We start from the raw sequence: 27,417 nt of genomic DNA, 5'->3' as shown, positions 1-27,417 counted from the left end.
CACTTTGTTCGGGGACTGCAACTAGCTAGTGTGGCCTGAATGAAGACCCACAAAATACAGGACTAGAACTCTAAGGAAGCAGTTTTGCGAGCACGGAAGGTGGTAAGATTTTCTATTGAGATTTAAACCTAAACCAACTACTCCTGAATTAAAAATAAGGGATCAAGCCAAAGTGGCAATTTCTCAAGTTAAACTTGCATCCCAAGCCTCTTATTTATGGCTCCGGTCAGGACAAAGGCAGTGGAAATAATAAGGCATGGGATTTCTGCCCAACTTCAGACCTTTTTGTTTCTACTTCCATTGACCTGATCATATCTATAAATAGAAGGCATGGTATGCAAATTAGACTTTAGAATTTGACGCCTTGGCTTCCCTTATTTTTACTTCTGGATTTGTTGGTTCAGGTTTCATTCTTGACTAAAAATCTTACCAATCTTCTGTGCTCGCGAAGTTTCTTCCTTATAGTTCTGGTCCTACATTTTGTGAGTCTTCATTGAGGCCACGCTCGCTAGTTGTATTCTCTAGTAAAGTGACCAACTCCAGTCCTCTTGACCATTTTTCTTTTTCTTCAACGACTGACGGATTTTAATATTTGGATACACTTTCATATTTGAAGCTGATTCAGTTTTTTCGTTTCTCATATCAATTTTATTGGCCAGATTTCCTAGAAGTTCCTTACTTGCTTCCCTGTGTTTCCTATTAAATAAGGTCTGAGATGATACATGGTTTTCTCCACCTCCCCCTTCCCGCATATGTATTCTCCCAAGCACCTTTTGCTGTATATTAGTCTCCTCGAGCAACACATTCATATAAATTCAGACCAGGGAATTTCTATTGGTTCCATCATTGTTTACTGCAGTGTGAGGCGTCATAGGCCTTCCAAGAAGTCTATTGCGCTATTAAAGTTGGTTCAATCACTATTGAATATTTACACTGCCGCCAAAAACTTGAACCTTTCCCTAAACTTGACATAAAAATATTAGCATAAACCGTCATTAAATTGTAACAGGGTATCGACACCACCATCTTAGAACCCTTCGGCCTTATCAGTTCGCACCTATCAAACTAAATTATACAATGCAGGATCTTGTTTGAAGGATCAATGTCTAATCGGTAAAAAACTACATTCACAAGATCATTGTACTTTATGTGTGTCTGTCACGGTATCCTGATTAATAGTACATAACTCCCACGCATGAAAGTGGATCCATTCATCTGCACACATCTTATTCTTCTTACCGCATCAAGACATGTCAGACAGTGTTTATTCAACTGCAAGTATGTGATGACTATTAAAAAAGAGGTGAAGAGTCATGACTTTTTATCTAACACATTAAAAACAGCTGATGAATCGAATTCTCCATCTGTTGCAACTAATGAATCAGCTGTTAGAAGAAATCAAAATATCTCCTCCAACAGATGGTCCATCTGTCACAACAGATAATACACATGTTGCAACAAATGTCTCATATGTTGCAACAGATTGTAAATCTATTTTGATAGACCATCTGTTGTACATACAGACCATATGTTGCAACAGATGGTAAACTTTTTGCGATAGATGGATGATCTATTACAACAGTTTAATAATAACGGCTTTTATCAAGTCTCAAACTATTTTGAAAAGGTGAGAAGTATTAATGTAAAAGAAAAAGTCACAACTTTTTAAAGAAAACAAAATGCATCCAGTTTGAATGTAATTAATACAATGGAGCTGAACAGTCGTGCCTTTTGGCTTGACATATCCAGCTTCAATCCTCTATAAATAGGTCCCTCTTTAATCTTCATTCTAATCCACTTTATTTATTTTTTGCATTTTTTCTTTTCTTATGACATCTTCAACCACTTCTCTTCAAAGAAAATATTCCTTTCTTGTTGAGGTAGGTTTTTTTCTTGTGTAAATCTACCAGTTGGTAGTATACGTTGTATTACATTAGAAATATTTTCTTTACTTTATGTTTTTTATCGATTTATGCGTGTTCTAGATATGGATGATCCTGTTTGGGATATTGCTATTCTGCACAATACAGTGTGGGAACTTCAGAGGCAGGTTAATGACCTGTAGAGGGAGTTAGTCGCCATGAGAGAAAGGATGTTTAGAGAGATGCAGAGGCTGAAGAGGGCCCTGCTGCTGCGAGTTGATTGGCCGACTGGAATTAATGATGATGATGATGATAATAATTAGAATGTGCTTTTTTTAGCATATGTATTTTAATTTTTCTGTAGTCGACTTTGGCTTTTTAATTCTTATTCAATTTTTATTCTGATTATTTTTTCTAATATATCGACGGTTGGAGGTAAGGAGCAATTTTGAATCTAGTAGCAATAACAATTTTGGCTTTTGAGTTCTTTCAATAGATGGATCATATGTTGGAACAAATTGGTCATTGGTTGGGTTTTTGTTAACAGATTATCATTTGTTGCTACAGATTTATCATCTGTTAGAGAAAAACATTCCAGTTTGATGAACTGTATCGTGTTCTTCCATCTAATGTCTATCTGTTGCAACAGATGGTAATTTGTAGAAAATAGTTATGGTTTGCTGTATTTAGTTCATGTTTTGCCTTTTTTTTTATTGATGCACAAGTTATTAAAAAAAATATTTTATATATAATAAATGATAACATTACGTTCACAACAATGAGTTAAATATATAAAAGTCCATAACAAACAACAACACAAGTTTTTGCAATTATGGCGATCATGGTGGATTACGATCCAGGTATGTAGTTCTTTTGTGGCCGATGCACTCACATACAAAGCACTTCTTTCTTCCAGATGAAAATGATTCTCCGACTCCACGCCTCCTCTTATATGACTTTCTTCCCGGTTTGATAGTGCTTGGGTCAATATATGGAAGAGGTATTAATCTCCCCAAAAGCTCTGCGAAAATAACCCAAGATTCTTTGGGAGACACCGGAGTAATATGCCCACTATATGCCATTTTATATCTTTCCTTCAAATAATATGCAGAGGTGTGCTCATAAATTTTAGGTCCATATTTTGCATCGTATTAAGCTCGAAGCGCTGCCATAGCATATGGATAGAGTATTTTGTCAAGTCAAAAACTCTGCACGTACAAGATCTTATTTGAAGATCGACCGTGACAACATCACTATGACCGGTGATAATAAATTTGTAATATGTTATTTGATGAGATAATAACCTATTCCCCAAAATGATGTTCGTTTATATTATATTTTTGATTTCTAGAACAAATGGGGTTCTTCTTGGGCCCTCGAACTGCACACGCCTTTCGTTAAAAAATTGGTCATACTTCTTGTTTATTATTTCAAACAGAACCTTGATAGGAAATTCTCTTTCATTGCCAAACAATGAATTCACCGATTCAGCAATGTTTGATGTCATAATATTGTACCTATATAAAAGAATCACTTAGTACGACATCATACTAAACTTATGACTCAAACAAGACATTAAATTCATAAGAATGTACCTATCTGCAGGACAGAATGTCTGGCTCCATCTCTTAAAACCGACACATATGAGATGTTCTGCTACCTTGGGAGGCACATCTGCTATTTGATTAAAATGGTCTAAAAAATCCTCTCTACAATATGTTTTAGTTGCTTTATAAAAAAGGGTCACTATCCTTTCGTTGTGATAGTTGGTCCGAATGTTCTTTCTAAGATGCCTGATGCAATAACCAAAGTAAGCTGAAGTGAAGAAAATTGAACCCATCTTTGGAATACTTGGATGCCTATCCAAAACAAAACACAACTCTTCGGTATCTTCGACGCAGCTTCATAGTTATTTAAAAAAAAAATCCATAAGAGGCATGACATTCCTTTTCCGCTACACAAAAAGCAATAAGAAAGATGTGATTCTCCGCATTCTACGCCACCTTCGCTAACAAAACTCCATTATACCTGCTCCTCAAGAAGGTACCGTTGACGGCTATGCCTTTTCTCAACTATCGAAAACCTTGAATCCAAGCACTATAGGATACAAAAAAGTACTTGAACCTTCCATTTTCATTAACATGTAATGAGGTCTTACTTTCAGGATTTGTTGACTCCATTATGTAATGGTAGGTCTCCAGGACTGCATTCCCATGCTCGTGTGTCCCCCTAACCAATTCCTTGGCAATCTCTATGGCCGTATATATCTTTCAATAACTAACTAAGACACCCAATTCCATAAGGAGTTGATTGGCCATAACCTTCGTAGAAGGGCCTTTGCCATAGGGGAAACTATTCTTGAAATATTCACGTAGGACCTTTGCCGTGGCGTGAGGATTTTGGCCCGAGATGTGCTCTGAACCACATGTGTGATACTTTTCATGTTTATGAATGACGAATATGTCAGAATTTACGTACTTCAATGCTCTCAACCATCACTTGCAATTTGGATTAGCATATTTATAGCAAAAGACGCTGCTCGAATTAATCACCTTCTTTATTCTGAAATCTTTTTTCAAGAAAAAAATAAACAAAGTGGTCATCGAGAAGAACTGTCCACAGGATTGGTCGCATCAAGGGGCGTAGGTGTTTGATCATCATTTGAAATATTCATATCTAGATCATCCAACCTATCATCAAAGATGTTTTATTGTTGTTCTTATTTTATGTTCTAGTTCTTATTCTCTCTCATCTTTTCAACCATGCACATCTTTAACACCGGCCTGGATGAATAACTAAGATAAGAACACAATCGAATCTAATCAATTATCTTTAAAGATAGTACCCTCTGATTTTTAAAGGAGCTGTTCATGTAGCTGATAACGAGTTCTTTTGATTGACAATTCAGTCCACAATAACTAATGATTAAGTTCACAAAATCATCATACAAAACAATACTTTGGACTGTTATAGCCATCGTTTCTAGGATTTCACCCTCCTTCCAATGCCATACATATTGATTGTTCTTCTTGATCCATTGACCATGACAATCTACCCTTATTATTATTGGTCCCTCCATTAGTGGTACCTAAATAAAGTCATTTGTTAAAAAAAGTTAATAGTAATTTCATAATGTTGTACATGAATTCCAACAGATGTGTAATCTGTTGCAACAGGTAAGTGATCAGTCGCAATAGATTACTTACCTTTTGGGATTCATGTTATGATCCTGAAGCTGATTTCAACAGATGAGTCATCTGTTGTAACAGGTGAATCATATGTTGCAACAAACTATATATCTGTTGCAACAGATGAAGCTCCTATTGGGATAGATGTTACAGTACAAAGGCACCCTTGAAGCTGATTTCAACAGATGAGTGACATGTTACAACAAATAATTAACCTGTTATGACAGATGACTTACTTGTTGCAACAGATGGTGCGTCTGTTGGAATCAAGGTCAGGTTCTATTACAACAGGTTACTAATATGTTGCAACAAATATTTACCGTTTGTTGGAATTAAGTTCAGGTTCTGTTGTAATAGGTTACTACTTTGTTGTAACAGATATTTACCCTGTTGCAACGGATGACATATCTGTTGGAATTGAGTTCACGTTTGGTTTCAACAGGTTACTAATCTATTACAACAGATGGACCATATGTTGCAACAGATGACCCATCTGTTCGATTCATGTTAAGGCACTATAGAACCATAACATGAATCTAACATATGAGTCTTTCGTTGAAACAGATGTCTCATCTGTCGCAACAGATGATTGATTTGTTTAAACATATGGCTCTTATGTTGCATTCATGTTCGCGTGTTATTTATTGTTGAAAAAATAGTACAATAGCAGTTACCCAGATGACAAATTCAACTAAAAATCATAATTTGACTTACCAAAGTCTTCTATGAAGTAATGCCAAAGTGGAAAGTGATGTACAAAATAAAATTTGACCTAAGAAATTGGTCAAATTTCTTAGGTCAAATAGCAACAGTAGTGGTAACAACAACAACAACAACAACAATGGTCAACAAGAAGAAGATGAAGATGATAATGAAGCAACAGATGATGATAATGAAGCAGAAGATGATGAATAAAGCAGCAACAACAATGAACAACAAAAATCACAAAAGAGAGAAAACAATAATGGATGAGAAGAGAGAGAAACACGCCTTTTTTCCCTCTATTTTCCTGTATATTAGGTAAAAATTTGGATCAAATAAATTTAAAAACTTGTGGGTTATTCTCAAACTTACCCAACTTTCTTAATACATAATAAAGTAATTGTCATCTCCACTTAATTATTAAGACTTGTGTCACCTAAACCTCATTTTCAGCTCTTGTCACTTTTAGCTCAAAGCCCTTAGTTACTTTTTTTTTTTTTTTTAATTTCTATTTCTATTTTTTGTTGTAATTTATTTTTTATTTCTATTATTTTGAATTCATTTTTATTTTTATTATTTTAATACTTTAAAAATATTTATTTTTATTTTATATTATTTATATTTCACTTTCTTCTCATTTTTCGACCTTTAATCCTTGGGATTTCATGCAATTGTTCGTATTATATATTTTTTATTTATTTTATGTTTATACTTTTATTTAGCATAATTTTGTTAGTATTTTCATTTATAAATTAAAGTAGAATTTATTGTTGAATAAGGTTATAGAGCTACATTTTTCTTTTCTTTTGAATCATATTTATGTACGTTATGTTGAAATTTATATTACTAGTATTATGTTAATCTTTTTGTTTTTGAATTTTAAACGTATGTTATATTTTTAGTTTCAATTATTTGTTTTACATGTATTGACTTGATATTCACATTGCAAGTCATTCATTTTTTAAGCTAGAATTGAAAAATTATCCTTTTGTCAAATATTTTAATAATTTTATGACATTATATTAATAATATTAATTTCTTGTCAAACCTGCATTTTATAATGTTCTTAAAAATCATGTACTTTTAGCTTTTATGATTAATATATATATATATCACTTATAAATGCTCTTATTTGTCTAATATAAAATTTTATGTTTTATAATTAATTTTTATTTTAAAAATTTAATATAACCATTTTTTTATTTTTTTTTGGCTACAACTCAAATAAGTTTACCCTATGCCTTTAGTGCCTCCAGTAACAAGGGCAGTTTTCCCTTGAAGAGTCCGCCTTCCATCTTCACTACTATTGGATTCCTTTTCTGCCATTGATGGTTCTTGCTATAGTTTACTGCAACAAATGAATAGGTGACAAAATGAGTTAGGCGGCATGGAAAAAGGACAAAAAGGTGGTCCAATTCCAGTTGTAATATCGGACCATATATATTTTTTTGTTTTTAAAAAAAACTTAAATGAAAATTCGGATAACTTTAATAGTGTCTTTATGTCTTTTCTCTTCTATAAATCAAAGATTTAGCTTCTGATACCGCAACATAATTGCATTCACACAGTATAGTTGTTTAAGGGAGTTTTTCTTTTAACAATTTTTATGCGTTTTTGAATTATTTTTTATTATGTAGGACATTGGTCAAACCATATTCAATAATATATTTTTAGTATATCTTTTGTGTCATCAAATTTATCGCTGACACTATTTACAACTAATTAACTTCCGCATTATGCCTAATTGATTTCAAATTCAATATTAACACAAAAATATATTTATTATTATATAATATTATCCTTCTTAAATCAAGATTAGACCGTACGATTTTTCTTAAAAACCTCACACCATTAATTGCAACAAAATGTGAACATTTTGTTCACACATCCAAGAGTAGCTCCGTATTGCCTTATGCTTTCTATTGAAGTTTCTAATAGCTACGTTTAAAATAATAATTAGAGAAGATCTAGCAAAATCTTTTCAATTTTAAATAGTTAAACATTGAACATTCCTGATTTCATCAAACAAATTAAAAAGAAGTTAATCTTGCATATCAATCAATTACATAAGTGTTCAACACAAAGAATAGTTAAAAAGAACCATTAATTGTGAGTCCGCCATCAACACAAATAACTTGGCCAGTAATATAGGAAGCAGCAGGAAAGCAAAGGAATGCCACCATTGCTGAAACTTCTTTTGGTTCTCCGGCTCTGTTGATTGGTGTTCTATTAATACTTCTTTCAATATATTCTTTAGTCAATGGATCTTCCTGTGAAAAAAATAAGATAAAATTTTATTAATGGCATAATATTTTCTTCGTCATAGCTAATAGTAGTATTGAAACATGATCTAACAACAAGAAAAAACAAGAATTGTGAAGGAAGCATCTGTCACAAGTTCGACTTTATAATGGATATATACTTGTGACAAATTTTTTGATGCCGCATTCGCGCCGAGTTCTCCATGAATACTACTTTAGGAGAATCTAACACGCACTCTTTGATATTTTTGAAGACTTGGAGCAAAATGGTTTTTCAGTGTTAAGATATTTGAACAGACTGATGCTGAAGAAGTAGTGTTAAGAATGGACCTTGGGCCTAACTCAACCTCAAAAGCTAGCTCAACAGGTGAGGATTACCCAACTCCATATAAGCAAACCACTAGTCCATTTCCCAACCAATATGGGACTTTTACCCACTCTAACAAGTAGTTCACTAAATATCTAGGGGTAAAGTACTGTTTGAGCATGGATTGCCTAACAAATCGAGATAAACTCTGAATATTAGATATGACCTCAAAATAATAAGGATTAAGGTGATAAATATTTTGTGACGAAATGATTGTGACTCTAATTTAGTTTAGGAGGGAGAGAAGGTTACCGCCGCTGCTTTGATGAGTGGTGTATCGATAATCCATGGTGCAACTGCATTGACTCGTATGTTATCTTTAGCCCACTCGTAAGCCAAGTTCCTTGTAAGTTGATTCATTGCTCCTATTAAGATGAAAAAATTCCAAAAAATAAAAAATTATCTGATGTACTTGCAATTGTACCTTTAGTTGCATCTACATTTTTTATATTTTATATCAAATGTGATATTTTGAAAGCTATTTAGGAGTGTAAAGATTTAAAAATATATTGAGATCAAATTGAAGTTAGACGTCAACTTACCATCAATTACTGAATATTCTAGAAATAGGTTGAGGCTTGAGGCCAAGGTGAGGCAAGAAGTCTATACTTTGTATTGTTGTTGCTTGCGTTTTAGCAATAACTTATTTTCTAGGTGATTTGTAGAGTTCAATAATTGGTGGCACTTTTGGGATCTATCTATCCCAACGATCACTCTACAAATGTTCTAACATTCCAATTTATGTGAAACAAGAGGAATTTGACATGCCCTAATCGGATTAACAAATCAAATACAGTTTACTATTGGCTCTTAAACCATTAAATATGAAGGGTGTGTTTGGTATGATGGAAAATATTTTTCATGGAAAATGTTTTATGGAAAAAGTTTTCCTGGAGAATAAGTTCGTTTTCCACTTATTTTCTCATGTTTGGTTGGTGAGTGGAAAATATTTTATGGTGTTTGATTGGTGAGTAGAAAATATTTTTCAGAAATATATATTCTAGTATTTTGTTGGTGAGTGAAAAAAATATTTTTAGAAAATACTACTAACTATTAACTAGTATATCACTACCTGAACAAATTTAAGCATAACAAATAATATCAATATCGAGTATTAAGATATTACAAGTCACTAAATTTTAAGCAATTACTAATTAGCAAACATATGAGACACTTTTCAACATTTTATCAGGACAATCTCAAAATACCACAATCAATAGAAATACAATTGAACAACAAGCTTATTCAACCTTGTGAAACAAGCTACAACGATGACAAAATAGAATATGCAATTAACAAAAGTAACATAAGTAAGTCTTCCTCTATGCACATGGAAATAACAATACATTCAACGAACATTGGAAACAAAGAAAAATTCGGACTTCAATATTTTTTATTTCATGCAGTGAAAAATTGGAGCAAAGCACTGTAAAAATATCTCTGAGTAATGTGTATTTTTTGAGTAATGTGAATTTGAGTGTTGTTGGGGTGGGGGGAAGAGGGGCGAGGGTGAGGGCATAAAAGACACATCTGTCATTTTTTGGAAAATGACTTCTCTTGTGATACTGGTCAAAGAGGCATCTTAGCACTCGAGGATATGAAGACGTGAGGAAATATCCGAGCTTGTGGGGCTGCCTAACCAAGGAACAAGCTTTGAAGTGTAGAGAACAAGTCCCAACACTCCAAAGCTGCCCAAGAAGCCAAGTCCCTTTGTTTGGGCTCATTAAGGGCCTTTTGGTCATTTATGTAACAAGTGTTGCCCTAGCCTATAAATAGAACAATTAGGTCATTTTGTCATTTAGACTTTGATAATATGTTTTGAGAGCACCATCGAGTGTCTTGCAAGGTGGAATCCTTGTGTTGGTAGCTTGCTTAGAAACGTTGGTTGCTTGGGGATTCCGATTCCTTTGAGGTAACGTAAGAGATAATTTTATGTTGTGTGTGGTATTAAAGGTCCAAGAGTGGAATAAGCTCTTGGGTTGTTAATATTACATCCCCATTTGTCTATCCTTCTATCTTTACTTTATTCTAATTGTTGGTGTTCTTGTTCTAGTATTGTAATCCGTGACTTGTTGTCATTGTTATATCATTGTTGTTGTTCATCTTGTCTTTATATTGTTGTTAATCTTACTTTGGATTGGCTATTTCAGTGTTAAAACACACCCTTTATCTCTCCATTGTTGTTGTTATTGTGAATCCGAGTGTGGTCTCTAAAAGGTCCTTGAATCTTCGGATTTGTGGACTATTTTGAGTGTGTTTTCTTGTCTTCTTGATAATTCCGGTATCATTTGGTATCAGAGCCATCTTTGGTTTTGTTCCTACAACACCAATCTTGGGCTCCCTTGGTTGAAAATTAAAAAAAAAAAGGTTGAAAACTGAAATTTTTAGAAAATTACAAAACTGTCCATTTGGTGCTCTTGGCCAAAAATTGTGTTATTGTTGTGTATTGGCCAAGAATTTTTGTTTATTTAGTTGTTTCTAATTGTTAACTTTCTTGTTCACTAACACTTTGAGTCTAAAATCTAAAGTTGAGCTTGAACTTGTTAGAGTTGTTGTTGTGAACTTAAAGAGTGGCCAATTGTTATTGTTCATTGTGGTCTTAGCCGTGACTTGTTGGCGTTGTTGTTGTTATAGGTGGACGTTTAGATTGTTAAGTTCTTGGTGGTTGATGAAGATGTTCTTGATGTTCTTACAATATTCATAACTTGATGAATAAAGTGACTGCTAGATCTTAAAAAGGTGAAAACTTGTTAGTCTTGTAAGACTTGCAATCATCCATCAACTAGTCAATCACTTCTCAACAACTTTCCTTGTTTTAAGGACCTTGTTTTAGGGAATTAGTGCAAAAAGTCAAGTCTTCCATTCTTTTTAATTTGAAGAGGATTTCAAGACTTGTTTCCCTCCAAAACAATTCCCACCAATTCCAAATCACCAATTGTTCAAGACTTTCAATTTTGAAATATCAAAAAATTGTTAGGCCGCAACCACTTCACTGTTACTGTTCACACAATAAATTTTAGCTCAAATTTAGATTTTCTTAGTTTCTTATTTTTGGTTCCTAATTTTGTTTGTTGACTCTAATAACTAATCAATAAGATAGTACTACTCTACTAGATTGTAAATTAGTTTTTGAATACGCTTCTTCGTGTTAACGTTGTTTGTTTTGTGCTTTTCTCATTTCTGAGTCGTAGTATCTTTTGGTTCAAGTTCGTACATTACTTATTTGAGTCGTTTCAAATAAGAATCTACTCCGACCTCGAGCCACAATTGGGATCAAGTAACCTCATTGGAGTATAAGCGAGTTATCAACGCTTATGAGACCAATAGAGTGAAAACGTCAAAGTGTGAAAGTGAGGAATTGTGGACTGTTTTAAGTCGACTCGTGGACTGATTTTTGCTATCATTAATGTGTTATTGTTTTTATTATATTTTAGTGTTCTTAATAGGTACTATGGCATCGGGAAAGGTAACCATGAACAATTTGATGGCTGTCATAATGGGTATGAAACATGACCTTAGTCGTCGAATGGAGAGAATAGAAAGAATAATGAACCGAGTGGAAGGAAAAATGAAAGGGACGGAAAGCTCTCTTTGCAAGGAGTTGTATAACTTAATAGAGCAATCAAGCCTTCCTAATCAAGTTCCCGTGAGTGGACATGCTCCACTTGAGCTACAAGGTAATCAAACTAGCTCGTGCACTATAGTGAATAAGGCTAGTAGCCAACTAAGTATGAATGATAGTTTGAATTTAGGTGAGCCGAATGTGCCTCCATTTGGTGATGATAATGTACAACTTGAGATTTTGGAAACACTAGTTGATCCATCTAGTGTTGAAGTCATTGTGGTAAGTGATAGTATATTGTCTTATGAAAGTCATGAAGACCAACTTGTGTGTGAAAATGGTGATGTTAAACATCCTGGCCGATTGAATAAGGATGACCCTCTAGTTATTTTTGTTGTAGATCATGTGAGTATAGAGGGTGTCAATGGGTGTAATATGGTAGTCTTCGGGAAAGAAAGTATGTCCTCCACCCGTGTCCATGGACACTCTACCCCTTTGATCCCAGCGACCATTTGAAATGTGATGTTGATTCATTTCAAACCATATTTGGGAATGACGTGTGTACACTATGTGGGCATGGTTATGTTGATGCTAAGCATGTCTTGTATGTAATTCGGGTTTCCCGTGATTGGTGTATCATTTTTGAGAACTTGAGGGATGTTTGGCTATATGTGAAATTTGAGCCACTTTGGCATGATGCTATGATTGATTACGCTAATCCTAACCCTCATACCTTGAGGAACTTGTGTTTTCTTGTCCTTCCTATTATTTTGCAAGGTTCGAATTCGAGGACGAATCCTTTCTAAGTAGGGGAGGATGATACGGGTCAAAGAGGCATCTTAGCATTCGAAGATATGAAGACGTGAGGAAAGACCTGAGCTTGTGGGGCTGCCTAACCAAGGAACAAGCTTTGAAGTGTAGAGAACAAGTCCCAACACTCCAAAGTTGTCCAAGAAGCCAAACCCCTTTGTTTGGGCTCATCAAGGGCCTTTTGGTCATTTATGTAACAAGTGTTGCCCTAGCCTATAAATAAAACAATTAGGTCATTTTGTCATTTAGACTTTGATGATACGTTTTGAGAGCACCATAGAGTGTCTTGCAAGGTGGAATCCTTGTGTTGGTAGCTTGCTTAGAAACGTTGGTTGACTGGGAATTCCAATTCCCTTGAGGTCATGTAAGAGATAGGTTTATGTTGTGTGTGGTATTAAAGGTCCAAGAGTGGAATAAGCTCTTGGGTTGTTAATATTACATCTTTATTTGTCTGTCTTTCTATCTTTACTTTGTTCTAATCGTTGGTGTTCTTGTTCTAGTATTGTAACCCGTGACTTGTTGTCATTTTTATATCCTTGTTGTTCATCTTGTCTTCATATTGTTGTTGTTAATCTTACTTTGGATTGGCTGTTTTGGTGTTAAAACACACCCTTTATCTCGTCATTGTTGTTGTTATTGTTGAATCCGAGTGTGGTCTCTAAACGGTCCTTGAATCTTCGGATTTGTGGACTGTTTTGAGTGTGTTTTCTTGTCTTCTTGATAATTCCGGTATCACCTTGACCCATGAGGGAAGTGATTTTCCCTCAAATGGAGGAAAATAAGTCATTTTGGAAAACATTTTCCCAATGTTTAGTACAACCAAACAAGGGAAAATCAGAAAACATTTTTCAGAAAATATTTTTCATCATACCAAACACACCCGAAGAGTGAATTTAGTTAGATAGAAGTCATTTCCTAAAGAACTATTTTTCTTGAGAAAGTCATTTACTTACGTTTAGTTGACAAACCACACTTTCCAGATAAATATATATACTTTCGGGAAATGACTTCGCTCACTTTATCAGAATATATTGTCGCGCCCATTCACTAATATTGTTATTGATCATCTTTTGTAAACAAAAATTCCAAAAAAAAAATTTTTCACTTCCCAATTAAATTCCAAAGATGAATGTTTTTTCATACCAAATACTCTCAACATGTATTTATGTCTTCATAAATCAGACAATGTATATAAACTGAAAATAATAAGAGTTACCTTTAGTTGATGAATACATGGAATTTATTGGCAATGCCACAATCCCAGCAACAGATGAGATAAATACAATGCTTCCATTTCCCGACTCCTTCAAAATGGGATGTGCAAGTTGGGAGATGTGGTAAGAAGCTTCAAAATTGGTTTTCATAAGAATGGAGAAATCCTCCTCAGTAAACTCTGTAGCTGGCTTAACTATCAGCATACCTGCATTATTTATCTAGTATAAAAATAGGTTAAATAACTTTGACATAGAGTAATAGATGCCATTCGAATAAAAAAAGGAAGGACGAACAGAGAAGAATTAAATTGAGGAAGAATGGAAAACAAAGGTTTAGAGGAAAATGACAAGATGCTTTGAGTAAAGTCCTATGTTTGAGTAATTTGATAGATGATCACTCATGTATAGGTTGACATCAGAAAAGTTTTTTAAAAAAATTATATAAAGATCACTTAATTATTTGATAGAAGATCACTTAATTAACTCTTACCTTCTATTTTAAGATAATGAATTTGAGTCATGTGAAAGAGGAAGAACACGCAAATTCTACGACAAACTCATTGAAATTATTTTAACTTGCATAACATATCATCATTAGTGGGTCTATTTAATTTGCATTCAAAATTAAGCAAACAATTTAGATCCATTTTTTATACCCAACCGTTAATTCAAGAAGTAGCTAAAATTGGAAAATAACTATATTTTGATTTGGGCTCTTTTTAATTGCATGTCTTTATTATACATAAACATCTTAACAATATCCTTAACGCAACATCTATTAGACTAATAAAACAAGTATTAGGTGCTAGAAAGAAAACAGCAGAGCAAGTAAATAATATTCTTAAACATTGCAAGAATAAATATTAAGAAATGGATGCGGTCTTTTTTTTCGTTTTTTTTTTTTCTAATCTTAAATTTATCAAATTGATCCTTCACAAGCGAAAAATGTCACTCAAATTATTAATAAAGAGCAATACAATTCTCCTCATCACGCTAATATACAAGACCAAAAATGTAGTAAATTCTTTTTTTTTTTTTTTTGAAAAAAGAGGAAGTGAGGAACACCATTATAAATCTTTTGTAAGATCTAACTTACTAGGATTTAAAAAAAAAAAAAAAAAAACTTACAAGAATATTGAGCTTTCCCTCAAAATATTTGATAACTTTCTCCATTAGCATCTCCCTTTGCGGTCTCAAAGTTAAGTCACATACACATCCTTCTACTTTGTAACCTTTGCCTCTCCATTTCTCTAAACACTGATCAAGCTGCTCTTGGTTTCGACAACATGTATAAACTGTAGCACCAAATCCAGCCAATTCTTCTACTATGGCATGCCTGTTTTTCGACCCAAAGATACAAAAAATAATGTCAATAGCAGCAACAACACCAACAATAACGTCAACAACAATAATAAATTCAGTGTAATTTCATAAATGAAATCTGGAGAAATGGTGTATATTTTCCTACCTTATGAAGATATAGAGATACTATTTCTGATAAATCCTAGAGTCAAGTAAAACATAATAAATTAAGTACGAAAAAAATATAGTAATGAATAGAAAACAATATTATTGTTGCAAAACAAAATAATTATGTGATCTAGGTAGAAAATTTACCTTCCATATATTTAAAATCATTAAAGAATAATTTTTACATAATTACATGACAACAACAACAACGATATACCCAGTGTATTCCCATCTAGTGGGGTCTGGGAAGGGTAGAGCGTATGAAGACCATACCACTACCTCAGGAGAAGTAGAGAGGCTGTTTTCGATAGACCCCCGGCTTAGGACCGATACCCATATACCAACCCAAATATAAGTGTATATAACTAGTATGGTACACAAGACAAACTAACAGAATACCAAACATAAAAGATAAGTACATATATAAATTAGTACGGTAAGCAAAATAAACTAACACCGCTAGCCACGAACAAAAAAATCCAACCTCCGAGGAATGCACCCCTACTATTACCGACGCCCTCCCACCCCTAACCCTCTACCCTAATCCACTTCCTCCACACCTTTCTATTAAGGGTCATGTCCCCCGTTAGCTGTAACTGCTCCATATCATGCTTAAACACCTCCCTCCAATATTTCTTTGGTCTACCTCTACCCCGCCTAAAATCATCCATAGCCAGTGTCTCACACCTCCGCACAGGAGCATCTAAGCCCCTCCTCATCATATGCTCGAACCAACGTAACCTTACTTCTCGAATCTTGTCCTCCACCGAGGCAACTCCCACCTTCTCTCGAATCATCTCATTCCTTACCTTATCTTTCTTGGTATGCCCACACATCCATCGCAACATTCTCATCTCCGCCACCTTCAACTTTTGGATGTGGAAGTTCTTAACTGGCCAACACTCCGCTCCATACACCATAGCCGGCCAGACTACCACTCTATAGAACTTACCTTTAAGCTTCAGAGGCACCTTCTTAACACATAGAACTCCCGAAGCGAGCCTCCATTTCAACCATCCTGCCCCAATACGATGCGTGACGTCCTCGTCAATACATAATTACGTGAAACTGATCATAATAAGTGAAATTAGTTTCTCGAAACAATAAAACAAATAACTTGTGCTATTATAGAGTAAATTTTAGGTGGGGGGCTAGAAGAATATGTACCGGTTCAGCGGAATGCAAAACCTTTCGTCCGAACACTGCATTAATATTAATAAATATACTACAAAATATGTACAAAAGTTCAATTCAGAACTCGGTCACTAACATCTCATATAGCTATTTTAAACATCTAATATCACTATTTTAAAATTTAGAATCCATAAAATTTACGAAAAAGTAACTTGAATAATCGCTCACCCAACCGTTTAAACTAAGAACTCAAATTAGCTGTGGATGGTATAGTTCATATATGGCTTCATATATAACATGTATATCATCAGTATATAATCAATATACACCGGTCAAGAAAAGTAAACAAGTATATGAAAAACTTAAAACTCAAATAAGTTTTTTTCTTTTTTTGGCTGCAACTCAAATAAATTTACCCTATGCCTTTAGTGCCTCCAGTAACAAGGGCAGTTTTCCCTTGAAGAGTCCACCTTCCATCTTCACTACAATTAGATTTCTTTTCTGCCATTGATGATTCTTGCTATTGTTAACTGCAACTGAATAGGAATTTATAAGCAATAAATATTTGTGTTAAATAGGTGAGAAAATGTATTAAGGCCACATGAAAGAGTGGTTCAGTTACAACTATAATATCGTCCTTGTAAGTTTGTGACATATATGCACTTATTATTATAGTCACTCCTTTCGGCAAATAATTGGTATAATATAAATAGGCTAGCTAGTGTGTCTTGCCAATTATATTTTATGTGGCCGTCCTGGTACCACAATGGACCTCTAGCTCTTTATTACGTATCTTCTTATTTTTTCTGTCCTTCGACAGCAACATGAATTAATTTTGTTATATGTCAAACATCGTTGAAAGTTTCTTCAACTGATGTTGGTTAAACGTCAAACATCAATTTTAGAAAATGTATATTTGGGAGAAGGTTTGAGAGATATCTGAAAAACAAATATTAGATAAATGATTTGAATTGAGCTTCTATTAGTTATAGTGCAAAGGGTGGCAAATGAGTGGGTCGAGTCGGATATGGATGGGTCAATAATAGGTCATGTGAAAATGGATAAAATATTTGATCCGACCCATATTTGATATGAATAAAATGGATAAACCCAATGGATAATATGAATAAATCTAATATTTTTATTTGAATAGTTTAGACGTGAATATGTATAATTTATCATTTGTATCAATGAATACTTCAAAAAAGTATTTAAAAATACAAATCTATAGAATACAAATATAATTATATCAACGAATATAAAAATATAAATGATGGTACACATACAAATACAATAAGCGATTGTGGTATTTTTTGTGCTCGACGTAGCAATATTTTTCAAAAGTACACAAAGTTAAAATAGGAAAACAAAAATGAGAAAGAAAAAAGAAAAAATAAAAAATAAAATAAAAAAAAGAGGAATAAAAGCTAGAGATAGGAGAGAAAGAAAAAAGCAAAAGAAAGAAATAAAAAAAATAAAAATAGAAAACAATCAAACTATAGAAAGAAAAATGAAAAGGAAAAAAACGAAAAAATAAAAAGAAAACGAAAATAAAAAATAAACAAAGAGAAAAACGGTGGTTCAAATAATTTAAATGAAAAAAATCAATGTTTTTTTTTAAATTAAAAAATTAAGAAAATAAAAAAAAATTAAATTTTTTTTTTCATTCCAAACACACCCTTAATAAGTATTCTTTAGAGGTTGATACATTTCACATACAATCACATACATTGCTTTCTAGGGCAGTTTCAAATGAGGAGAAAAAGTTGCAACTGATCCAGATAAAAAGGATCATTTACGCACGTTAAAAAAAAAACGTAAACTTACATGCAATCCTAGTTTTACCTTGAATTGATCAAAATATTCAAAATTAATGACTAGCTAATTAATTTAAAGAGCTATATATCACCTTCAAAAACAACATTGTCTTTAACTATTGTTAGGCCTATGGACTCGTATAACACACAAAATTAGTGTGATACATGAGTCTTTAGAGAAGATTTGGAAGAATGCCCACTTTGAAAACTTAATTTGAAGAATAGACATTAATTTTTTTGTTCATTTATTTTTAAGGGTTAGGGTTCGGAAAAGGCAAAAAGCGGGCCAGGGTTGTGGGGTCATGGATCTCTTTAATATTTTTAAAAGTTGGGGATAAAATACAACTTTATAAAAATAGAATATGGTCTCTTTTTATATTTATTAATTTTTCAAACATTTGCTAAAATCATTTAATAAATTCAACAACTTTTCTCTCTTCTCAAATCCTCTCCTCCCGATTTTTCTTCAAATTTTTTGAGAAAAAAAATGTTGCTCGATTCTTGCTTACCAAGTTGAAATTTTTTAGTTTGTCTAGCTCAAATAAATTTTATCTTCTTTCCCGATCAGTTTTAGATCCATTTTAGTATATTTTTCTTGTTTTCATTTTGTGTTGGGGTTCTTCGATTTAGGCTAAAAATTGAACTGTTTGTCATTGAATTAGTCAAAATTTGAGTGTTTTAAGTTAACATTGTTGATTCCTCATGTTTAATCATATTTTATTTTGGATAATGACTAGAAAATTTTAAATTTTTTGTACTTATATTGCGTATTGATTTGAATTTTTTGTACTGAATTGGACCCATATTAATGGTGTTCTTGTTGTTGTAAATTACACCGCCAATACCTGGAGAAGTTGAAACTTGATTTGCATATTTGATCTGAGGCATTCCCATTTTTCTTAATAGACCAGTGGTCGATAGATCGATCACTACAGATTTATTTTTCCTATATTTTTTATTTTTTTTAATAGACTAGTGATCGATAAATTGACCACTACAGATTCATTTTTTTAGTGTAGATCATAAATGGTGAGAGTTCATAGAGCAGTTAAAAGTCCTGTTTCCACTGCTTCTAGCAGTAGGAAGCGAAAAACCGAAGAATTCTTCAAAACTTTGTAGAGAAAAAAAGCTGTAGTCGATGAATACGAGTCGAAAACTGAATCAAAAATTCTTGTCAATATTTTCAAATATGACGATAGTAGACACATGAGAATGACGATGTTGAGGATAGTGAAGGGAAAAATGAAAGGGACAGCGAAGAAGAAAGTGAAAGTTATAACGGTGAAGATGAGGACAAAAGACATAGTGGAGACAAGGAGAAAGATGATCCCCTATTCTTGTCAATTTGTGCGAGAGATATCTCCGTTGAGTCGTACGGTCTAACAACTTGAATGAATGAGCTAGGTTCTTTTCCTGCAAAGATTTTCGTAAGAGCAAGAATGGCGGTCTATTGAGTGTTTCGAAGGATTCTTGTTGAATAAAAGTTGTATGCTGATTTTAAGAAGACTTATTTTGGAAACTTGAGGCATATGCCAGAACATTTTAAGTTTAATGGACAGATGATCCATTATTTGTTGCTGCGACATATCAAAAATAATAAAAAAACTGCATGAAATTTGGTTCTGTGTGAACGGTAAGCCAGCATGTTTCAGCTCAAAAGAATTTTCTCTGATTACGAAGCTGAATTGTTCAACATATCTCCGTGAATAAAAAATGAACAAAGTCCTCCAAAATGATGAAATCTTTCATTTTAAGGTGATGAAGAACAAGAGTATTACTACTGCAAGGTTGATTAGATTGATCAAAGGTAATAGGTTGACTAATCAACAAAATTCGAAGTGTGCTTTGGTTTAGTTCGTGCACTCGATGCTATTGGTAAATGACCCGTCAAAGAAGGTGGATTCAGACCACATCAAGATGGTGGCTAATTTAGATTTCTTCAGGGGGTATCCATGGGGAAAAGAGTCGTCTGGGCTGACATTGAGCTATTTGAAAAAGAAGATTGATCTGACCAAGCAGAAAGAAGCATTTGTGAAGAGGAATAATGCATTGTACTCATTATATGGCTTTCCCTCGGCGTTTCTAGTACTTATAATCTACCATCTTATTGATTTATTATAGACTCTTACTTATTTATGTAATAATACATAGACCCTATAGATTTACTTATGCTTCTATTGATTGCAGGTTTGGATATTTGAGGCCTTTCCTCATCTAGGAAGGTACGCCGGTAAGTCGTTGGATTCTCCTTTTCCCATTCCTCGTCTTCTTAGATAGCACACGTCGAAGTGCTACGACATAATGAAAGGCAACTTGTTTAAGTACAAAGAAAACAGCACAAAGGTAAAATTATACTTATTATAATATGATAATAACATTATTATATTAGTGAATATCGAGTAATTTATATTTTTTTATAGATTGTGCACCCGTATCTTACTTCTACTGTCCTTGAAATGGAGCAGAGATACATGAAAATATTTAATCCATACACGGGCGAAGTTAAGGATATGTCTATCGATGCTTTGAAGATGCAGTTAAAATGCGTGAATGTTCTGACTTCATCAGCGAAAGTCGCAAATGAAGAAGAAGATTTGGGTGGTCACAATTATGTTTCAAGCCCAGCACGTTCTTGTGATCATGCTGGTTCAAGTGGAATCAAAGCTACACCAGACGCTTCTAGTGATGATGACCTGTGTGAGCGTGTTACTGTGCTCGAGAAAAGTGTTTTGGATATTGCTTCTTTTGTTAGATAAGAGAGGTTGAGGAAAATTGAGAAGAATAAGAAGAAGCAACAAGATGAAGGTAAACTAATTTATTTTTTGTTCTTCCAATTTAATTTTCTTGCATAATTTTTGTAAACCTTTCAAAACAATGCAATGCATCTCGACAGTCCTCCTCGCAGCCGGCATTAAGTAAACCACGAAGAACTTGCAGTTGTAGTGACTGACATTGCTGCAACAGATGAAAAAAGTTAAAGAAAAGAAGAAAAATGAGGAAACGGAAGAGGCGAAGGTAGTAGATGAATAAAATATGAAAGAAGAAGAAGAAAAAGAAAAAGATGAAGAGATGACAGTTGAAGAAGAAACAGAAAATAAGAAGAAAATCAAAGAAGATGGTGAAAAGAAATCAGAAGAAGATGAAGAGAAAAATGAGAAGGCAGTTGACGAAGAAGTAGTGGCTGAACAGAAGGTTAAAAACATTAAAGAAGAGAAGAAATTATCAAAGAAGAAAAGATGGAAAATGAGAAGAAAGAAGTAGAAGGAGAAGAGAAAAAAGATGAAGAGAATGAAGTGGATGTGATGGGCATTGTTAAGGAACTCAATGATGATAACATGTAGTTTGGTGGATTTGAACAATTTTCTTAATGATTTGTTTTTTTAATGATTTGGTTTTTATGGATAATTGAATTAATATATTTAGCATCTTAGTGATGACATTTACTGATGAAGTTATGTTAAGTTATTCCATTGTCTTGTTAGATTAAATAGTTGATTGCATTATGTTCAGTTACTGTCATAGTTTATAGAGTTCGATGATAAACGACAAAGAAATAATTCTCTATTAATTATAGATTATACCCACGATTGATTTAAGAAACCATACATCTATTTATTCAGTTTTCTAAATCCCTATTACACCTTTCCAGAAAGTCAACACCAACAACAAATCATATAATAATTTTTTTAGGCCATTCTCTTTTTCTTCGGCCAAAATCAATCTTTGCTTTAGTTGATCCCTCTCTATTTTGATTTCTCTTAGTGATACTTTCAAGTAATCACTTTGCTCTTCGGCTTTTTTTAAGAATGACATGAGTAGATCTCTATTTTCTTCAGATTTTCGAAGCCTTTGTAGTATTTGAAACTTGGAAGCGCCTTAAAAATTTGATGTTGATGGATTGCTCGTCGGTGAGTTCTCCTCAAGACACTTAAAAAAAGAGCATTTGCCATTATCCTTGACCCAAAAAAATAAGTTATTACATGAATTTGCTTACTTAAATAAAAAGAAAGATAAATCAAATATTGATGTACACACTCATCTTTCCAATCTTATAGTTAAATAATTTTCGACCTGGATTCGAATCGGTGTATGGCATCCTCAACACAGCTGTATTGTCACAATGACATATGTAGGACACTTTTGCATTTGATTTTTGGGATGCTTGAGACATTTTAGTTGTTTAAAAATGAACCAAAAATAAAGCCAAAAAATGAGAGTGTTAAAACAAAAATATCCTTCCTTTTATAGAAGAAAAAGTGAGATATTACCGTTGGATGTGATTTGACATGTACTTTATTACCATTGTAAAAATCTAATATTTAAATTTTGTTACTGCTAGACCTCTTTCATAGACCTTAAATATAATCGACGCCTTCTCATGCGTTGGGTAGATGATGAAACGTATAGATCGATAATCGGTCAATGCTAAGGTATACACGGGTTAGTGAAATGGTAAACAAACATTAGTACATAGTCAAGAATATAAATAATTAAATAAATGAAATTAATTTGAGGGCCATCGATTATGTCCAGTGTAAATCATAGACGCAAAGTCTTGTCAATAATATACCGTATTGGTTTATTGCCTTTAGTAGCATATTAGGAAAAAGGGTATAATTAATTAATAAAATAATAAATAATTAAATTTTATGTTATTAAATGAGCTTAAACAAGTTATGTGATCGTATAAGAGTTCACGTAAATTGTAGAAGGTGATCAAAGATGTGTGAGGATGGGCCGTGGTTGTACACCAACATCCTTAGGGTAATTTTTACCCAAAGCACAAGTATGTTGTGGGGAATTCATTTGTTCAACCACAACTCATCACCTCACATCTTTGATCACCACTTTCAATTTACGTGGACTCTCGTACGATCACATGACTTGTTTAGGCTCATTCAATTGCATAAAATTTAATTATTTATTATTTTATTAATTAAATAATTCTTCTTAAAATATGTGCTAGTCATGGTCTATAAATGTACCGTCCTGAATCTCATACCCGGAACGTTACACGGTGCTCATGACCCCAAAGGACCACAAGCTAACCCATGATTGATATCTGTAACTGAGCACTGAATAATATACTATAAATATGCAGAATATAAGCTGTAAGGCCATAAGGTTCAAAACTGAACTAATACTGAATATAGAACAATGTCTGAAATGTGGTATAACAATACCCAAAACTGCAATAAACTATCTGAAAACATGTTGTAGTCTGAAAGCCTCTAAACTATCTGAAAATTATAGAGTTAATGGAACATGTCCCCAACTAACTCCAAACTACTGAAATAATAAAGTAATAAAATAATCATGTTATCCTCGAATGATGAGGACTCGCTGCTAGTCTGGATGTTGAACGTCTGATCTACTAAGGATGCTCGAGAGCTCGTGCTTTTAAACCTATGATATAAAACACCATAGCGCAAATGCGTCAATATGTTGAATGTATTGGTATATAAGTGAGGTAGGCTACATACAAGGGTTCATATGCATGAAAAATAATAACTGACTGTATAACATGAATATGAGAATACATGAATGGATACGTAGCTGTAACTGAGATCGTGATAACACTGACTCAAGAATTCTGATAATGTGGATTTACTAATAACTGGGTACTATTACTGGGATAATGAGTAACTGAGTCTATAGAGTACTGAGGAACTGATATCGTATTATTGATAAAGGAATGACTCTTTCTGACATTTCTGATTATAAAGATTTAGTCTGATTGACTGTATATGAAAGTTTTGATTATGAAGAACTGGTCTAATTGACTGTATATGACAGTCTTGAAACTAAACACCGATAACATAAATTTCGTATAAATTAATATACTATTAACTGGGTTTTTGATAACATGATTACTGAGTCTGAATAATGATAATATGAGTGGCTGTATCTGATCGTCCTGATACTGGTGGAACTAGCTGAGTTTCGCACTGTACTGAGTTGACTGTATCTAACAGTATTGAATTTTGTAAAACTGAACTGAGTTTTATTACTGAGACTGGATCTGAAACTGAAACTGTGGGAGGTAATCATCTAATCGATATACCCCAAAACTGAACTGGTGAGGTCCAACCTGTAACCCCAGCTGGAAGAGTATCAGTAATGTGCCATGGGTATACACAAGCTGTGAGTATACCCTCTCTGATAGGGAGCTATTCCATCAACCCCTCCTGGTAGGTAACCCAAATGGGATTTATAAATCCCTACTCGTAGGGTGCAGCTCAACCTACACTGGCTACGTAGTTCTGGAACACAAGGATTGCTTCTAAGGATCACACCCTCCACTGAATAATAGGTGAGTCCCCATCCTTGGGTTCACTTGGTGCTGAATCCTACTCTCTACTGAATAGACACTGAACTGATTAACTGAACTGATTAACTAAACTGAACTGATACTAATAGTACTGTTTAGCGGATCTAAACTGAGTACACTGAGTTTCGTTGACTGACGAAATACTACTAAGATCTAAGGACTGACAGATAGTACTGAAGTTACCGAGATTATTGAGTACTGAGATCACTAAAATTACTGGACTACTGAGATTATTGAGATTAATGAATGAGACTTGACTGATACTGAGTTTACTGAGTTTTCTTGAGTCACATGGCTGATTGAATTCTACTGATCATGGTTTGACTGAGAGTATCGTGAAAAAATAACACTGGCTCTAGGCTCACAACTAATTTGTCGAGTACAAGTACCCCCAGGACTCGATAGCATAAAACTCAGGACGTGACTCTTCTTGAACACATGACCAACATCAACAATTCATAATACATTAATTCGGGGATTTCATGAAGCACATGACTATCATAGTCTTGTACATGAATGGAATTGTATATAAACATGTTATACTTTCATCAACCTAAGCTCATGGACATTCCCTCAACCATTCATAATGCAGACAATATCATGGAAGTCATTCTTGGTCCTAGGGTAAAACATGCATTTATCTCTTGGGCCACAATTAAGCTATAGTGTATAATTTCTATTCTCTTAAGCATTTTATCAAACACCTAGGATGCATGACTTAGGGCATAGGCATGACTATCAAATTAACACAACAAAACTCCATATTTCAACTTAATTTCACATGTTTCAGACCACATACTAGCATAGGTTCATGAACAATACATAAAGATTCCAACTTGGGAATCAGACAATCATAATCACATGAACATAATCAACCCACAACAAAATATTCATAATACAAGATTTAAAACGTGATTCTTGGGCTTCATGGATGAAAGGAATCCATGAATGAACACTGTGCATACCTTAGTTCTTGATTCTACAAAGATTGACGGAGAGATTCTGAAATTTGAGTCTTGAATTTAAATCCCCAGTTGAAAACCCTAGCTTGTTCTTGAGAGAAACTATATATTTTAGGTGAAATATGGCTGAATCATGTGTTATTGGGTTTATATAAGGTTGAGAAATTGACCCTTTTAACCCTTGGATGCGTATTTTATTTCTGAGAAAATTTCTCAATTTGGCAGGCTGGCGCGACACGGCGCTATCGCATTGTGTCACTAGAAATTGCCAACTGGGAACTGGGCTGATGGAGCGACGCGGTGAAATTGCGTTGCAATACTGGATGGGACCTGGAAGTTCACCGCGATGCGGTGGTATCGCGCTGAGACACTAGAAAAAGGACGATTCTGAATTTGAGCTCTGGCGTGACGCGCCATAATCACGGAGGCTCACTGGGTTTTGACGATTGTTATTTTGACCTGCTCCGCTACGTGCTAATGGCTCAGGTGGGACATTGTCTTACTAAAATAGCTCTAACTTTTAGCCCGGGTGTCGGATTTGGGCGAATTTGGTATTGATGGAAAGCTTATTGAATTTCCCACATGACAAAAAGTGAAAATCTTAAAAATAGAACATGTATAAAAGTGTATTCATCTTTAAAATAAGTCTTTAATATTTCTGGGATGATTTTAAGCTAGGTAGAAGTACGGGGTATTACAATAAATAAATATCATCGTTTAGTTATTTAATTGTGGAAGTTGTTCCCAGTCTATACTAGACTATATCAGGTCGAGTAAATAACTAAGCATAGTCTAGCATAAACTATGGACCGCTTCATTGATAAATGCACTAGACGAGGATACATATCCATAGACTATGACTAGCACATATTTTAAAAAGGATTATTTAATTAATAAAATAATAAATAATTGAATTTTATGCAGTTGAATGAGCCTAAATAATTCATGTGATCGTATGACAGTCCCCGCATATTGAAAGTGGTGATCAAAGATGTGTGAGGTGTTGAGTTTTGGTTGAACAACCAACATCCTTATGGCAATGTTTACCAAAACACAAGTATATTGTGAAGAATTCATTTGTTCATCCACTACCCATCCTAACACATCCTTGATCACCTTTTACAATTTATGTTGACTCTTATATGATCACATGACTTGTTTAGGCTCATTCAATTGCATAAAATTCAACTAATTATTTTAATTAACTAATTATTTTTTTTTCAAATATTCTACTAAGGGCAATAAACCAATACGGTATATTATTGATAAGGCTTGCAGTCTATGATTTACATTGGACACAATTGATGACCCTCAAATGAATTTCATTTATTTAATTTTTCATATTTTTGACTATGTACTAATATTTGTTTACCATTTCACCAACTCGCATAGTGGAATTCATCAATTACGTAGATGTTCACTTATAGATATTGAGATCAGTAAATTCTAAACTCCATTGACTTTGCAATTAATTTTGTATAAATCAACATAATTGTGGATAGACTAGATTCATTATCCATTAGCATATATGAATTAATTTTGACAGTTGACAACTGTTTAACTTATCTTCTAATAATGGGAGATTGCAAAAATTCAAATAAGAACAAAATTATAAGATCAAAGTGGAGACAAATGTAAGAAACAGAAAATATAAGAAGTTCATTGCAATAGTTTAACACCATATGTACAGAAAAATAATCACAGAGAGACAGAATTCATCTTCCATTAGCATATATG

At 33.6% G+C, this 27,417-nt stretch overlaps 1 protein-coding gene across 1 annotated transcript; it reads right to left on the bottom strand.

The window, feature by feature from the left end:
• Positions 1-7,720: 7,720 nt before the first annotated feature.
• LOC107842827 (tropinone reductase homolog) lies at positions 7,721-17,529 on the bottom strand. The gene is made up of 5 exons (XM_047396754.1): positions 16,987-17,529; positions 15,095-15,302; positions 13,969-14,185; positions 8,633-8,745; positions 7,721-8,022 (listed from the first exon to the last, which is right to left on the bottom strand). The coding sequence occupies exons 1-5, from the start codon at positions 17,076-17,078 to the stop codon at positions 7,843-7,845; spliced, it is 810 nt and encodes a 269-aa protein (XP_047252710.1). The 5' UTR covers positions 17,079-17,529; the 3' UTR covers positions 7,721-7,842.
• Between the last annotated feature and the right edge of the window lie 9,888 nt (positions 17,530-27,417).

This window comes from Capsicum annuum, chromosome 9 (genome assembly GCF_002878395.1).
Source record: "Capsicum annuum cultivar UCD-10X-F1 chromosome 9, UCD10Xv1.1, whole genome shotgun sequence".
Lineage (NCBI taxonomy): Eukaryota > Viridiplantae > Streptophyta > Magnoliopsida > Solanales > Solanaceae > Capsicum > Capsicum annuum.
Note: the sequence above shows the minus strand (reverse complement) of the source record. Positions and strands in the feature narration are given on the sequence as shown.